General features: G+C 40.4%; 1 protein-coding gene across 8 annotated transcripts in view; it reads left to right on the top strand.

Annotated features, from left to right (window-relative positions):
- AKAP13 (A-kinase anchoring protein 13) overlaps nt 1-15716 on the top strand; it is a 217853-nt gene that overhangs the window by 176663 nt on the left and 25474 nt on the right. For all 8 annotated transcript variants that reach the window (XM_075100605.1, XM_075100604.1, XM_075100603.1 and 5 more), the window contains 4 exons: nt 575-758; nt 1939-2047; nt 10436-10478; nt 11738-11840. In XM_075100605.1, coding sequence (XP_074956706.1) covers nt 575-758; nt 1939-2047; nt 10436-10478; nt 11738-11840 — 439 coding nt within the window. The remainder of the gene's footprint in view (nt 1-574; nt 759-1938; nt 2048-10435; nt 10479-11737; nt 11841-15716) is intronic.

The raw sequence follows: 15716 nt of genomic DNA, 5'->3' as shown, positions 1-15716 counted from the left end.
TGCTGAAACTTAGTGCAGTGGCAAGTGCTAAATAGATTCAGAGGATGTGTCTGCAGAGATGAACATTACACGCAGTCCAGAGCTGACTTTGTGGTTGCTGGGAGGGGTGGTGGTCCAGGACAGGCAGCACTGTGCTGTACAAGGTAGTTTAATATGGGTGGCTTTATTTCCAGGGACAACCTAATAAAAAACTAGCAAAAACAATATGTGGAAATATCAACATTTTCAGAAGAGTGCTTCTAGAATTTTCCTGTGCAGCGTTCAAGGAGGAAAACAAAGAAGTGGGAAAGCCTATTGACCAAGAGTTTGAATGGTTGCTCTGAGCACGCAGCAACAACTGTGTCTCGTTACAAGCAGAAAGATGCTGCTGTATTAGTTCTGAAGGAAACAGAAATCCCTCCACTGCTGTCTGCACTTGGTTATTGAGAGGTAACATGCTAAGGAGTAACATCAGCATTTCCCTGCACAGTTCAGTTAGTGACTGCATTGCGTTTTACTCTCGAAGGTGCTATGTGCTGAAAGACACCAGTCCCTAACGGTTTGTCAGGATCTAACCTCTATGGTTTCTCTTCAGTTACAGCCTAGAAGGCCTTGCTGGAGACTCTGGTGAGAACAAGAAGCCCTCTACAAACTTGGAGGCTTCTTCTCTGAGCTCCAAAGACCTCAGAGGGAGTCCACTTGCCAGCAATCAGTGTGGGTCCCTGGTCTTGCTCACTGAAGACCTCGAGCAAAGGAAAATCAGAGACTATGATCACCAGGTAAAGCTGTCCAATTATTGTTAGATTTCTAGAATATGCTACATCAATGTTTTGAAGTAATTTTCCCAAGACACAGTTTCACTGTGAAGGCTTCCACCCTCTATATGTAATATCATTAAAGTCTTCCATCTTCAACACAGAGGAATTTCCCCTATGTTAAATTTGCTGCTTGGTTCTTTGGGCAGTGTCACTGATAGGTGAAGTCTTAGGGTGGAGAACAAGAAATTTTCCAGTTTTCTTCCACTGAGTGCACAAGCAATCATGGAAAACTTACTAACTTCTTAGCATGGATGTAGTGGTACTATCAATTGCAGGTGTTGTAAGGCTTCCACAGTTTATGCTGCCTTTTTGCTCACCTGAAATACACACAAGTACCAAGTAGTAATTTATCTGTTAAAGTTTTCAGGTTTGTTTTCATATTGTAGGAGGAAAATAAAGTTTTTTTTTTTCCTTTCATAGGCTTAACCAGAATCAAAAGGCCCATTATTATAAGGAACAGTTAAGCAAAATGTTAATTGCATATTAAGAAAATGTTGAGTGATCTCTCTGGAGCAGAAGTCTATGATAGCTATTAAGGAGATATGGGCCATGATATTATGAGAGTGTCTGCTTAGTTTTATTAAAGAAGCAATTATAGTCTTAAATACTCTAAATACCCTGGATTTCCGAGTTTGATGTTTCAGCCATAGTATTTTCAGTATTTACAAGATCTGGCCTGTAAGAGCTGTTATGTCAAGACTCTCGTATCCTCTCTGGCTTTGAGGAATGTCATTTTGTGGAACACACTAAGCATCAGATTTTTTTTACCCTGTTGAACCACAGTCTACTAATGCTGAGGAGTTGGAATGACTGCAGTAATTTCAGTGGCCATTAGACTGTTAACAATATCCATCTTGTAATATCTTGCAAGAAAATCAAGCAGCCAGAGTCTGTGTTGCATAATTAGTTGTCTTACACTTAAAAGACAAACCAAAATGTTGCATTTCACCTGAGACTCCAATTGCATTTTTGGTGGTCCTTGCATTTCTCACCTATTACCTCATACCAGGATTGTTCCAATTTTCCACTGTTTGAAAGTGAGAATTTCAGTAAACATGAGCACTGAACTGTAGTTTGTAGTTGGGATGGTGCTGTTGTGCTTGACATATTTGCCTCAGCATGGTTATTTTCTGTTCTGCAGATGCGTCAGACATCGCAACCGCAAGGATTTAATTTCTGTTCTTCTGCTGTTTCATCTCCACTGACCAAATCTATGTCTCTAATGTCAATTAGTAAACCAGTGCTGGACAGTGAGTAACGCAATTTTCCCTTATCCTTATCCAGTCTGTTATCTGTATTAAGTATGTCTTGCTACTTCCCAAGGCAGAATTTGCTCGTACCTGCTCTTGCTTTCCTACACCATGTGAAATACATGTTTCACTGCTGCACAGATTTGTGAGTGGAAGGGGAGAACCATTCTGCTTAGTTCCATATTTTGTTCTTCCTAACGTATTCCTGGTATTTCCAGTTCTATTGGGTTTCTTGTTTTTCCTTAATTAGACTGCTGGTTCGAAAACTATGATTTATTGAGTTTTTTGTTAAAAAAAAAAGTTTGAATTTTGTATCCTTTCAGAAAGTCTTCCTTTGATGTCATGGTAAATTCAACTTCATATCTTATTTTCCTACTTCTCAATTTTTTTTTTTTTGAAAGTTGATATATGAAAATTTGAGAATCCATGTCTTGGTATCATTGGGGAGGTTGCTATTTATTTTTAGTTCAATGTTTTGTGGCAGTTGGGTGTAATTTATTGAATCTCATTCCTGACAAAAATAAAAAAAGATGATTAGGTGAAATTTTTCAGTTTAGCTTAATTGAAGTGATAACAAGCACTTAATTTTTCAACTTGACTGAACTGATTCTTTCAGCTGGAAAAGTAGTTCAAAAGGCTGCAGCTGGATGTGCTTAGGAAAGGCCGTGTTACATATGTTTTCATTTCATTAATTGCCAGCCAGAAACTGTATTGACATTTTAGATCACATCTTGTCAATCAGTGATGGACTCCGATCTTTTCCTCTTTATTGACATGCTTCTTCCTTGCAAAGCTGAACAAGGGGAAGATGCTTTTAAGAAAGGCATTTTATTCACTTAGGAGGCTTGCTAGAGGAAGCTCACAGAGGTCATGCTTTGTAAAAGACATTTTTTAATTCTTTGCCATTGTTCTTCCACGATTAATATGCATGTGGCCTAATGGATATGTCCACCAGCAACGGTAACCAAAACGGTCAGATATGTCCCACAAAGAGACTGCTCGTGCTCTGTCTAATGGCGAACCCTCGCCATTTTCTCCTTGGGCTCGTTATGTTTTGGGGTTTTTTAAGCAACCAATTTATTGACACTGCATCCACTTGCTAACCAAACACCATAAATAACTCTGCTAGCTCCCAGAAAACATGTTCTTGGTGGCAGAGAGAGCCTGGCCAGCTGTGGCTCATCTCCTTCTCCCTTGAGACTTTCCTTCAGGCCTATGGTGAGGGGTTAGGACAGCAGAGGATTTGTGCCTTCATCTTGGAATCGGACAATTTGCTGCTCCCCTCCTCTTCTCTGTCCTATGACCCATGTTAAAAATGCCATTGAGGCCTGAGCTGGTGGTAAACAGATTTGATTATCCCATCCTCTTCTAGAGTCGGCCTACCCACAACGATCTCGTAGAGAGAAGGAAAAGAGAAGGTGTAGTAAGCTTTCCAGCGGGCCTGTGGAAAAAATAGCAGGGTTAGTCATCTGCTTTGAGGCGGATGTCTGAGAGTTTTGGACACCGAAGTTAAAAATTACTAATGCTTCTGCAAGCTTTATTTTCTCAGTAGTTAATTTGCGACACCTCAGAAGGGCCTCATTTTTATAGGAAGGTGGTTTCTGAAGATCAGTGCGTTTGAAGCGGTTGATGTGAGCATCCAAAGGGATTACTTTCCTTGAAAATTTAGGTCACGGATTCTCTTCCCAACTCCAGCACTTTCCTGACTTTGGAAACTTCAGTAAATCATTCTTCCTCAGTCACTTTGAAAGAGGAAAAGTGTTACTCGAGTTGTGACCATAAGTACATGTGAAGCAGCCTAGTGCCTTTTACAAGTTCTCGGTGTATAAACTCCCTTGTATCACCTAGGTTTGACATTCATATTATTGCAGCAGAATACTTTAGAGTTATGCAAGAATAAATCCTTGATTTCACGGAGGTGAATTCTAAGAAAACTTTAATTCTTCATGCCACTTGCATAATTTTGTGGTAGGTGTTTAAAAAAAATTCTCTGATCCCTGCAAATGTGTCTGAATGGGAAGAAAGCAACATGTTCTGTGCAAAAGCTTTAAAAACTAAATGCAAATGACTAAACATATGGAGGGCTTCCTCTTATTTTTCCTGTTTACTGTCATATGTACTGAGGCAGGAGCAATTTCCAAGAGTGAGTTTGTAGCCTGCACTCCATCTGATGTCTCAGATGTTCCAAGAGCTGCTGTGGCCATTCACAACTGTTAATCCTTCAGCATTTTATAGAGGGAGGTCACAAGAGCTGTTGGCTGGAGTGCTCGGAAGACTGCTTTAGGCTTTGGAATAGCAAATTTCCAGTGTGGAGCATTGTTATAAAGCCAGGAACTGCTATAAATAAAACCACTGAAATGGAAGTTGAATTGAACTGTGCTGGAGGAGGTGGTTCTATTTACAGTAAAGTATTATTGTTCATCTTGACTTTTTGTCTAAATCGACAGTAGACTACAGAAGAAAGAAAGAAGTGTTGCCTAGTCATGTTCTTCAGGCCTGGAATACTTAACAACTCCTTTGAAAGGCAGTCTAGGCAAAATTAATGCATGAACCTTGCTAGGGATTCTTTAATTTAGATGCCTTTCATTGGGTCCCTATAGGATGGTTCTGCTTACGTTGGAAAAGTGAGCACATAATTTTAGTCGAATTCCCTCTAGGCATTTGGCATTTAAGACTAATGGCTGAAGGAAAATTTCAGAGAAGTTTGCTTTGCATTGCGTTGGTTATTCCTCAGATAATATTTTTATATTTTGAATTTAGTTTGGGGGTATATCAGCAATACAAAAAATTGTACGTAGCTGGAAGGACATATTTTATTCAAAGAGAATAATAATTGCTACTTCTTTCTCTTGGAAGTTTAGCCCTGATACTTAGGCTCTTTTCCCTGTTGTGCAAGCGAACTGATTTAGTTGTGCCATGGAATGGCTTTAAACTGCCTGAATATATGCACTGAAGGTGTTTAATGTAGGACCCTTAGGTCAGACCTGTCCCGGGGCAGAGTTTCCCCAGGTCTGTTCGAGTTGTCTTTCCTGAGAATACACTGATGTTCCATGTGAGTGATGGGTATCCGGCAACCTGACATTGCTTAGGTCACAGTGCAGAGGTTTCCACCTGTGCTTGTACAATGAGAAGGTTTGGGAAGTACAGCCCCTGAGCATCTCCATCAGAGGCTGTGAAGCAATATCAGTTAAGGGTGGCTAGCTGGCTCCTACATCTCTTTTCAGAGAAGACTGTACTTATAAAGAATTCTTGCAAAGCTGCTGCTATGCAAGAGCCGCTCTTAAAAATAAACTATTTTTAAACAGGAATTACAGTAAACCCTTTTAATTTGCAAAGTTTGCAGACAAGGGCATGAACAAATAGCAGGGATTCCTGGAAAAGAGCATAGTACTGGAAGATAAATATAACTTCACAAACTGAAATAAGCAGAAGGCAGAGCAGTAACATGTCTGAGAAAAGATGACTGAACTTGTCATTATCCTACTGATAAGGGAAGATTTGATGTCACAGACTGATTGCTGAATTTGGCACTGTGTTTGGTAGACTTCTTCCAGGCAGGAACAGGAGAGGGTGCAGAGGGGCTTTTCTCATGATTAGGCAGTTTCTTTAAAATAAGGACTGTGAGTTTTAAGAAGGTAGGAGAAAAGATGTTTGGTTTTTTCTGTTTTATTTTGGAGCAGAAATTAAAAGAAATTTAGGTCTCTCCATCTTAAAACTGGCAGCTTTTAAGGGCATAGCATTACCGAAATGGTGTTGGGGTTTTTTAGAGGTAGAAGTGGCAAGAACCTCCCTAGGTAGGTAAAGTCAACACTTCAGATAAAGTATCCTTCCTATACCCAGCAGCTTTGGTGTCATTTAACTGCAAAAAACACCCTTAAACAAATATCTTGAGTTGTTCTAGTCTAATTGTCTGTTAGTTATTTCAGTGAGGCAGATGCCTTTTGTCCAGAGATCCACTATGATGTTGGTATTTTGTTTGGGAAAATAACTGTTCACATGTAAGTCTTCATTAAGACCTCCTATAAAAAGATGATAGCAAAGATAAGAAAGTCCTTGAACCTCGACTTATGCATGCAGTGAGACCTGCATCCTCTGAAACCTGCATCGTCTGGAATTTGCACGTTCTTAATTCTTTGTTTCTGGTGCCTTTTCTGAAGCCAGCTGCTTTGCAGACATTTCCTTTGCTTTGGTTTTAGTTTGCTTTGGCCGCTTTCCTCTCCTTTTTATTATTAAATGCATTTTCAAGCATGCTCTAATGTCTGCTGTTAACCCACTTCTCAGCCCAGGGCCGGACTCGATCATCGAGGCGAATCTCCTTCTCCTTCAGCATCTCTCCACTCATTCCTAAGTCTAAAACTCTCTTTTCTATTGGCTCTTCTTCCAGTGATGATGAGGAGGAGTTGGATAGTAAGTAATCGTTTTCTGTGCGTTGCAGCCATTATGGGTGGAAACAAAGGGAAATCTGGTTTTCTGCTTTAGACCTTGAAGTTTCACCTTTCAAACGTTGAACTAACCTTTCCATTGCATGATGTCTAACAGCATTATATTAGTCCTGTATCTGAATACTAACTGATGAATAGTGAAGAATAAAAGGATTATAATCCAAAGATTATAATCTTGTATATCAGCACCCTCACGTCTCTTCCGGTTAGTTTTGGCCTGGATCCATTTGGCAAATATCATCATCTGCTGCTCTGACCAGCAATATAGTTATTACCTTTTATTAAAACCAAAATACTTGTCTTGAGACTGTTGCGGTGCATGGAGTCAACAGAAGAGGTAGTCCCTTGCCCTCCGTAGGTGAGAGCAAGTCCATTGCTCAGTGGAAGTAGAAGAGGAGAGAAGCCCTGATTATAAAATTCTGAAAATCTTGGTTACAGCTTCTCAGTTCCCCTGCTGAGCAAAAAGCATACATTGCAGCCAAGCACCTTAAATCATCAAGGTGTTCGTATCTAGGTCCTGATATAATCAGAACAGTTTTGTTGGGAAACAGGCAAGTGTTACATGGTAGCTTTTTTTACCTCCTGCAAATTCCATTGCTAAAAGAAACCCAACTAAGGCTGAAGATTGAATGAAAGTAATTTAGACACCTCTTGTTTTTTTAAGTAGGCTTATCAAAGATAATTGAAAACGCTTCCTATTTCGTAAGCATGTTTTATTAGACTGTTGAAATAAACCAGCAAGATAACTAATTAGAGAATTCAGGGCAGCTGCATTAGTTGGTTCAAAGCAAACGTTTGCAAGGAAACTAGTCCATATCCCTTGTGTCCATACTGGGATGGGGGAAATTGCTTTCCAGTCCAACAGATTTTAGTTGCTTCCTGAATTTAAAAAAATCTCCATGCTATCCATGTTGTAGGTATCTAAATTCTCCTCCTTTCCATTCCCAGTCTTCATCGTGGGTTTGTCCCTTCCTACAAGAAAGTCCTGTGCTCTTTCCAGGTGTGATACTACCCACTGCCATATCTAAGTTCCTTCCTTTTTTCCCTTTGCTCTGTCCTTCTTTCTGCCTTTAACAAAACCCACAATTCATGGTCCCCACAAAGTGAGCTGCAAACACACAGCTGTGCATTGTCATGCTCCCATGGTAAAAAGTACTGTTAGCTAAACTTCTTGGTGCATTTGGTTTTTTAATTTTTTTGTTGGTCTTTTTTATTTTAAGTGTCATTTTGTTTGTTTTAAGCATCTAATCAGTTAAGTAATTCCTAATAGTTCAGGTTAGGATATAGTAATTTTGGGGGGTATTTCTGTTATATTATTTATCTTCTCTCCCTCAACACTGCTGCTGTTACCAATATGCATTTAAAGTAATGTTGGCTATTGTCTCAAACAAAAAAGTTGCTTTCTTTACATGTGTTTTATTCCCTCATATTTGAGGGTACTGTGGTGACTTTAAAGGTTGGTTTAGCTACAGCTATTCGTAAGACTGCTTTGGCAATGGGCATTTTTCATGTAGTAATCCCAGACCAGCTTGTTTGTTTTTTCTCATCTTCAGGGCTCATTTCTCCTAAGAGGGTGGATGTGTTAGCACTGAGATTGCACTTGCATTTCAGTTACTGCTCCTCAACCTCTCCATGCCTGTTTTTCTCTAGAGTATGGAGAGCAAGTTGCAGTTTGTTTGATATCATGATATATTTATATTTAAGGTGTGGATTTCAGGTGGCTGGACAAGCCAGTCTGCATTTTAGAAAATTATTATTAAGCCTTTGGATTTCTTGACCCACAAAAGCTTAATTACTGCCAGCATTAAGGAGTTGTGAGTTATTAAGGAGCTTCTTTTGTTTGCAACATCCTAGTCTAGTCACTGCTTTCCGTGTAATGGATCTTGATGGATTATTTCAAGTCCAGCTACCATATGAAATAATTTTTGTGGGTGATGCTTAACAGGTGTTCAGATAAGTACACCAAAATTTGGCTGCTGGCCCAGGTTCACTGGACATAGAGAGCAGTCCTGGCCTTTGAACAAAACTAACTTTTTTTTGTGGGTTGCGAAGTCAGTTTTAGCATTTCAGTTTTGAAGCTGGTCATGATAGAAAACACAAATGTTATGGAAACAAAGCTTCCTTCCCCTCTTCTACCTCAGAAAAAAACCCTGAAGGTGAGAAAATGTGTGCTTTTCTATGCTTATCTTCATGGGCTTTATAGCTTGCAGCAGTGTGTTGATCATATGATGTGATATTGTAACCTGAAATGCGAAATCATAAACAGGCTCTCACCTTGATTTTTGTATGGATCCCTTTTGCCTGCCAGTGTCAAGAATCCCCCATTTTTAAGATAAAACACTATTGCAGCAGAAGATAAATAGTACACAATCGAAGTTCCCATGCAATGTTCGTTCTCAAGGTGCTGAAAAAGTCACGAATATCAAATTATTACAGCTCTTGATTCAGCATTCGTTGCTATTTCTTATGTTAACTGCAAAGAAACAAAAAGGTCTGTGAACTACTTAAATGCAGTCAAAATGATGACTCTATTAAAAAAATAAAAGACTAAGGAGGCTTAACCCATGTTAAAGGCAAACTAGAGCTGAAACGTGAACCAGAGTCATTGGAACATTAAGCAGGGAGTTGGGAGTCTGTAAATTGTGTGTGTGATCTTAGTAAGTGCTTAGGTAGTAGATACTCTATAAAAAGTGAGCACAGTGAAGAAAATGAACTTTGTTTTATATATATTACAGTATTACTAACTTTGATGTATTTGGAATAGATCATTAATTAGTCAAAAGATTTTGCAAGGGACATATTAACAGAGATCTTCAAGCAGGGATTAGGTAATGGGGTATGCCTGGATTTTAGTTTCTCAATAGGAAGAAGTGATAGTTCTGTCTCAGGCTGCATTGACGCTTGAGTCAGCGGGGAGGAAAACGTGTATTTTAGAATCATAAGGCATAACATTGTATGCACGGTTTTTCCTAATGCCCTTACTGCTTTTGGGTAGAGGGCTGTCTTTGCCTCTGATGTCAAGTGGTTCTTTTGCGCTCACCCTTAGCTTTAATATGTTAACAGCATTTGAAGCCAAGGTACTGTTTTTCAGCATATATATGCAGAAGCCTAGTAAGATGATCAGTCACACTGCTTCCTGAACTTCAGATAGGACTGCAAACAGTGCTTGTAGTGAGGGTTTTGTGGAGTCCTGACAAGCCCAGGTACTCCAGAGAAAGCCCTCTCTCCTCTGGACCATTTCATCCTAATTTTTCAGAATTCTGGTAAATGGTATCAGCTACCTAACCTGCTCCAAATGCATTGTGCAAGCAGGTTTCTTGTGGTATAAAGGGAATTTGTGTCATTGGCAGGGCTTCAGCTTTATGTCAAAAGTCAGACTTTCCTTAAGCACACAGTTGTGTGACTAAGCCCTAGGCTGGTAACGTTTCAGGGAAAACAGAATAAGGCTGGCCTTGTTTCCCTTACTCTTTATGAAGTGCTTCAGGATTTTGATGGGAAAATGAACTATAATTTTATCAAGCAGAAAAGTTTTATACATGAAACCCGGATGTGTTGTACAATAGATTCTTTCTAGTGGTGTGTAAATAAAAGTATTGTGGCAGAATGATTCTCATTTGTACCTTTTGTCATTGAGTTGGCAATTCTGATTCAGGTACCCTGATTTACTGATGAATTTAACAGATGCATATCCTTTGCTTAATAGCTGAAGAATGATAAAAATACTAAGCAGGCTTTCACCTCAACATCTAACTTGAGAGCACCTAAGGATACAGGGAGCAGGCTTTATCCTGAGCACACAAAATCTATTCTAAAAACTCACTTCTCAAAAACATTTCCCCTTCCTCTTGAACCATCCAAATATGCAAACTATATTTTTGAAATCAGTGGGCTGAGATTGTAGTCTAACATGTTACCCCCCCCACCCCACCCCTCTGATCTTTTCCAGGTACGCAGGCGTTCAGCGGCCCCACGGGTTCCTCGGTTCAGAGGTACAGTATTCTGGGGGTACCACATCTTTTCTGGTGGGAGTCCTGCAGTGGGCTCTGGTTTGGACACCCAAAAGCCTCCCTGGCACTTGAGCTGAAACCACAACTTGTCAGGCTTGTGAAAATCGGTCCTGTATGTCTAAAGGCAGAAGAATATTTTAGATCACAGCATATGAAAGTCTGTTCTAGGTCTTATCTCTAACAAGGCTTTGTGTTTATTCGTAGCTCATAACATACCAAATTATTATCAAACAATATCAGTTTACCCTGAGTTATATTTTGCACTAAAAGTAGTTGCTCCTCCCTTCAGTTAATTCTGTCTATATTTCTATAACAAAGGCTGAAACCATCATGGTTTTGTACATTACTTTTCATCCTTGCAAGCTGTAGAGAGGAGATAGTCTTTCTGGTGGGTGCTGGCTTTAAAAGCTCTTCCGTGGAGGAAGAGTATTTGTGGCACCAGAGGAGCTGGGTGTCTAGTCTCTGTCACACTGATAGGTTCGGCTTTATTTCATGGCTCAGAGGCTCTGGCACTTCACCTCTGCTCGCTGCTATTTTCTCCTCCTGATTGCATTCATCTCTCTGATATCCTGCTTTCGGTTTGCATTGTACTTCCTATTGACAGACTGCACTCTTTTCTTTAATGCAATAGTTGTTACCTCCGTAACTTCTTATTCTTTCAGAGAAGCTGAAGAAGTCATAAGCTTGTACCTGTAAAAACTGACAGAAAATATCTGGCGTCCCAGAAATGCCTAAATTGATGCAAATAATCGTTGCTGTTTATTACTTAGTATTGGTATTCTCATTTCTCGGGGGCACTTTGCAAACAGTGTGGTTTCTGTTAAAGACAGTCACTCTTTTCCAAGTCACTACATGTCCTTCTCTGGAAGGAGACTTCTCTTTAAAGGACGTGTGTGTGTCTATCCCTTTCTGTCTGAAATATCGATGACTAAATGCCAAGACTGACTATGTATATGCAATATTTGCCATGTAAATGGGCAGGTGCTTTGGGCCGGTTGGTGGTTATTTAGCCGTGGGAGCAGCAGAGGGTGCTATGGCATGGTTTCAGAGCAGAGGTTCCTTAAAAACAGATAAAAGGATTCCTTGAAACCTGAGAAACTACTGGATTGGCATTTTGTCTTCGGTTTGCCTTCTCTTGTACAATCCCATAAAGCATTTGTCCTTTAAAAAAGAATCTATCCATTTAATAGATGCTTTGGGGGAAAAAAAATAAAAGCGACCTCTTTCTTTTTTGATTTTAGCATATCTGAAGAGAGCAGCAGTGACCGCTCTAAAGGTGGAACAAAAGTCAGTCGCACCTTCAGCTACCTCAGGAATAAAATGTCCAGCAGCAAGAAGAACAAAGTAAGTGCTTCTTGTGATTTATACAGCCCTGAAATACCCATAGGTAGCAGAGATGAATTCTGTATTTCAGTGTGTTGCCATAGGGTGGTATTTCTGCCTTTGCCTGACTTTCTGTTCTTTTTTCTTCCTTTCTTCCCTTTGCGAAGGGAGGAGTGTCTGTGGGGTAATAGGAAATAGCTACACGGGAAATCTTAGCACCCCAAAATTGAAATGCATCTGAGATGAGGTTTCCTGTGCAATGTTTTTGCCTCTCTTCCCCACAGAATGAAGCTTCATTTATTATAGAGAATAGATTGTGCTCCGACATGAGTTATGGCTTTGCAGTGATTGATGGGTCTAATTTTTACAGAACCTGAAAGGTGTTTAATAAAATGAGGATGGGGTTGTAAGAAGGGAGTGGCTGCTGAAGGCTGTATTGTGTTTCCCTTTTATTTTCACCTTTGCCACAAAGTTCCTGTGCACTGCTGGAGAAGTTGCTCAAACCATGACCTTTAGTGATGGCCAATATTTATGTTTTCCCCTTTTTTTACATACTTGAAACTCTGGGATTTGATTTGCTGAAGGTTAAGTGCTGCTCAGCACAGCTGAATTTCCTGGGAACAGCACTGGTTACAGAAATAATTACATTAATGCTAAATACCTCACACAAATGGGCTGTTGTCACCTTAGATTCTCCCCTGAAGATTAATATATGTTTGGGGTTTTTTTGGCCTGGTTGGATTATTTTACTTGAATCTCACCTTGGTTTATCCCATCTGACAGAAGCTAAAAGCACCTTGCCTCACAGTGGGCGATGTATATTATACAGTTAGCTGATAAGTAGCTAATATATTGGTAGATACTATTGGAATGCCCCCGAGACGTAATTGCATATTCTGATGAGTGTCTGAATAGCAAACAGGAAACAAAATGTGGTGTAATGAGTATTGTGTGTCTCGCGGAATGAGGCTGCGCTGAAGCATACCCGCATGGGAGGGGTCACGTTTCATCTGCACAAACTTGATTTTAGTTTTTCCCAACATAAGCACTTGATGTTTCAGCCTGAGTGTTCCTCTAACGTAGCTGGGTTTCTGTGCTCTCTTGGTCCAACGCATATTTTGATACACATTTTTGGAAGATTGCATCACCTTTGCAATGAGGTACCAGCGTTAGTGAGATCAGTCATCTTAACGCACAGTTCCTCTTTATGGATCTGTATTTAAAGATGCAAGCTGCACCTTCCAGCGGCTCGGAGCTGCTGCTGAGCAGCTTTAAGAAAATGCTGTTCCCCGCTGCGAAGTACAGTATCAGAAACAACAACAAAAAAAAGTCCGTTGACATAGAACCTCTCTGCAAACCACTAGCGAGAAGTTGTGGAGCATGTTGCACAGCCTATGAACGAGCCTGGAAATTTGTTAACTGGTTCTTGCGCTTTGTGTTATAATCTCTGAAGCAAGAACTGGAGATAGACAGACAGATAGATAGAAGAGGTCTGGTTGGGGTAGGTAAGAAAATATAACAGAAGTGCTTTGAGATATCGGTTCTGCTTTTGTTAAATAAGTGTAGTCTGATTTCACTGATTTCATGATTCTGTCTGAAACTATTGATAAAGAATTGCTCCAGAATCCCAATAATAATACACGCTACAAAAACTACAGCTCATTTCAGTTCTGAAATTTTTGCTAACTAAAAAGCCATCTTATCATTCAAATTACAGTTTCTTCTCTGCTCGCAGTGGAATGTTTGCATTACATACATTTTTAGGGCTTCAGCTGTACATTTAAATAATTTGACCTAAAAATTCGTGGGACATTGATTTCTCAGAAGCATTATGGCTGATGAAAACCTATAAGAGTTAAAAACAACAAACCTTGAAAGAGGAAGTTGGACAGGAAGAGGTGGTTTCTGCTGCAGTCTGGGCTGTCAAGAGGGAGGCTCCAACTAAGTTTTACTTTTCTCCAAACCTTCAGAAATACACCATTTTCTAAGATGAACTGTAACATAAAGCACACCTGAGCCTACTAATGGCAGTGGCTCTTTTGAAAATGGTGTAAACAGTTATGTAAAAAAGTCCTAAGAATAAAGGGGTGTTTAGAGTGCTAACTGGAGGGGATACTGATAGAAGTCTCTGTGAATTTCCCCATGTCTGGCATGTACTTTGTGTTATTTGGGGATTAGTCAGTGAATCTCTTGAAATTAGCAGCATGCACTGATTCACGTTTGTGAATTCTAAAACATGCTATATCCTCTGTCAATTTGAAAAAAAAAAAAAAGACTAATTTTCTTCATTTTTTTGATAGAGCATTTCTGGGAAATGATGACAAAACATTAGCATGAGTAATTTCTCCTTTTTCCTTGACTTGCGCACTTATTAGGCAGTGGTGTACCACCAACAGTGTTTCAGTGTGTGTAGTCAGAGTTGTGTTTGAAAGGAGCAGGAGACAGGGAGTATTTGTGAACCATAGAGCAGGAAGAGCGCAAACACATGAAACCCTTCTGCCTAGGAAATCTTCTGCAGCACTTTGTTTACTGAAGTACTACATAGCAACACTGAGGTATGTTAAAATTCACTTTTTCTGTATCCCAGACATTACAGGGGGTTTGATTTACCACCCTTTGCCTTTCAAATGGGTGGTCTCGTTTTGACCTGTGACTTATAAAATATTAATCCCATAATTTCCTGCCTGTATTTTTTTTTTTTTTTCGTTTTGGGTTGGGTTTTTTTGGTGGAAGCTAGGGGAGTGCAAGATGAAAGCAGTAGCAAGGCAGCTAAAATCATCTTCAAGGAAGTTAGCAGCAATCGTCCCGCCCTCCCCGTTTTGCTCAACTCCTCTCTGACTGCCATCCCCCTCCGGCCATCCGTGCTGGCAGCTCTTGGCCATCACGATGGGCTAATGCTGGCGGGGAGCTGCCCTCCTGCCCCCGGGGGAAGGATGTCGATAAAATGGAATAAATTTGCCGAAGTACCTCAAATAACAGTGAAGCTAGTAGGACTTAAGCACTGGGAGGTAAGAGCTTCGTGGTTATTTCAGAGCCGGATCCGCCGCTGTGGCGCACGGTCTGTTCTTTTGGGCCGTACGACCGAGTTGCGGTACCCGTCGTGTCTGTTAGTGCACGTCGGTGCAGGTTCAGCCATGGAGCCGTGCTTGGAGCCATGCTGGCCGCTCCGACAGCGCAGGAAAATGGTTTTATTTTTACAGTCCTTTTATTAAAAAAAATATCTTCCAGTAACTGTCACAGCAAAAAGAAAAAAAAAATCTCGCTTTGAGACCTTGTATTTCAGCGGTGTGGATGGCATCCCGTGTGTGAAGTCTGCTGTTTCCTCCTTGAAAGCGGTGCACCCATTTCCTGTTTTTCCTGGGGTCGTTCAGCTTTAATTAAAATGTTTTTTTACAATGATTTTATGAAGACAGGGTATTTTTTCAGACTCTAGAATTACCAGGCTTTGCAGTAAGCATCAGGTACATTGAAAGTATGGGACGGTGAGTCTCCTTTCAGCATTTTAAGCGTGAGAGTTGCAAGATCTGCCTTGAGTGTAGGGTGATCTTTTCTTCTGGAGCTTCACAAGTCCTAGCAATAGAGCAAAACTCCAGGTGTCATCTTGGTACCATCAGCCAAGGACTAAACTGCAGGGTTTTGGTTCTTGAATCCTGCCAGGCTGGGCAGGGTTAGAGGTGGGCAGGTCACCGGATGGAGCCACAGGGCTCTGGAGATTTACATGGGGTGGTGATCTGAGACGATGTCTCAAAGGAGGTGGAGATGTGCTGCAAAGCAGACTCTTCCTGGCAGGTTTTCTGCTTCATACAGGATTATTCCATCCAGTAATGTCCTTGGTTTTGCTTATTTTCAGAACAAAATAGCCTTTGGGGCCACTAAATAGACTTTCTGTGTACGAGG

This window comes from Phalacrocorax aristotelis, chromosome 7, assembly GCF_949628215.1.
Source record: "Phalacrocorax aristotelis chromosome 7, bGulAri2.1, whole genome shotgun sequence".
NCBI lineage: Eukaryota > Metazoa > Chordata > Aves > Suliformes > Phalacrocoracidae > Phalacrocorax > Phalacrocorax aristotelis.
The sequence above is the reverse complement of the archived record's forward strand: the minus strand, read 5'-3'. Positions and strand labels throughout refer to the sequence as shown.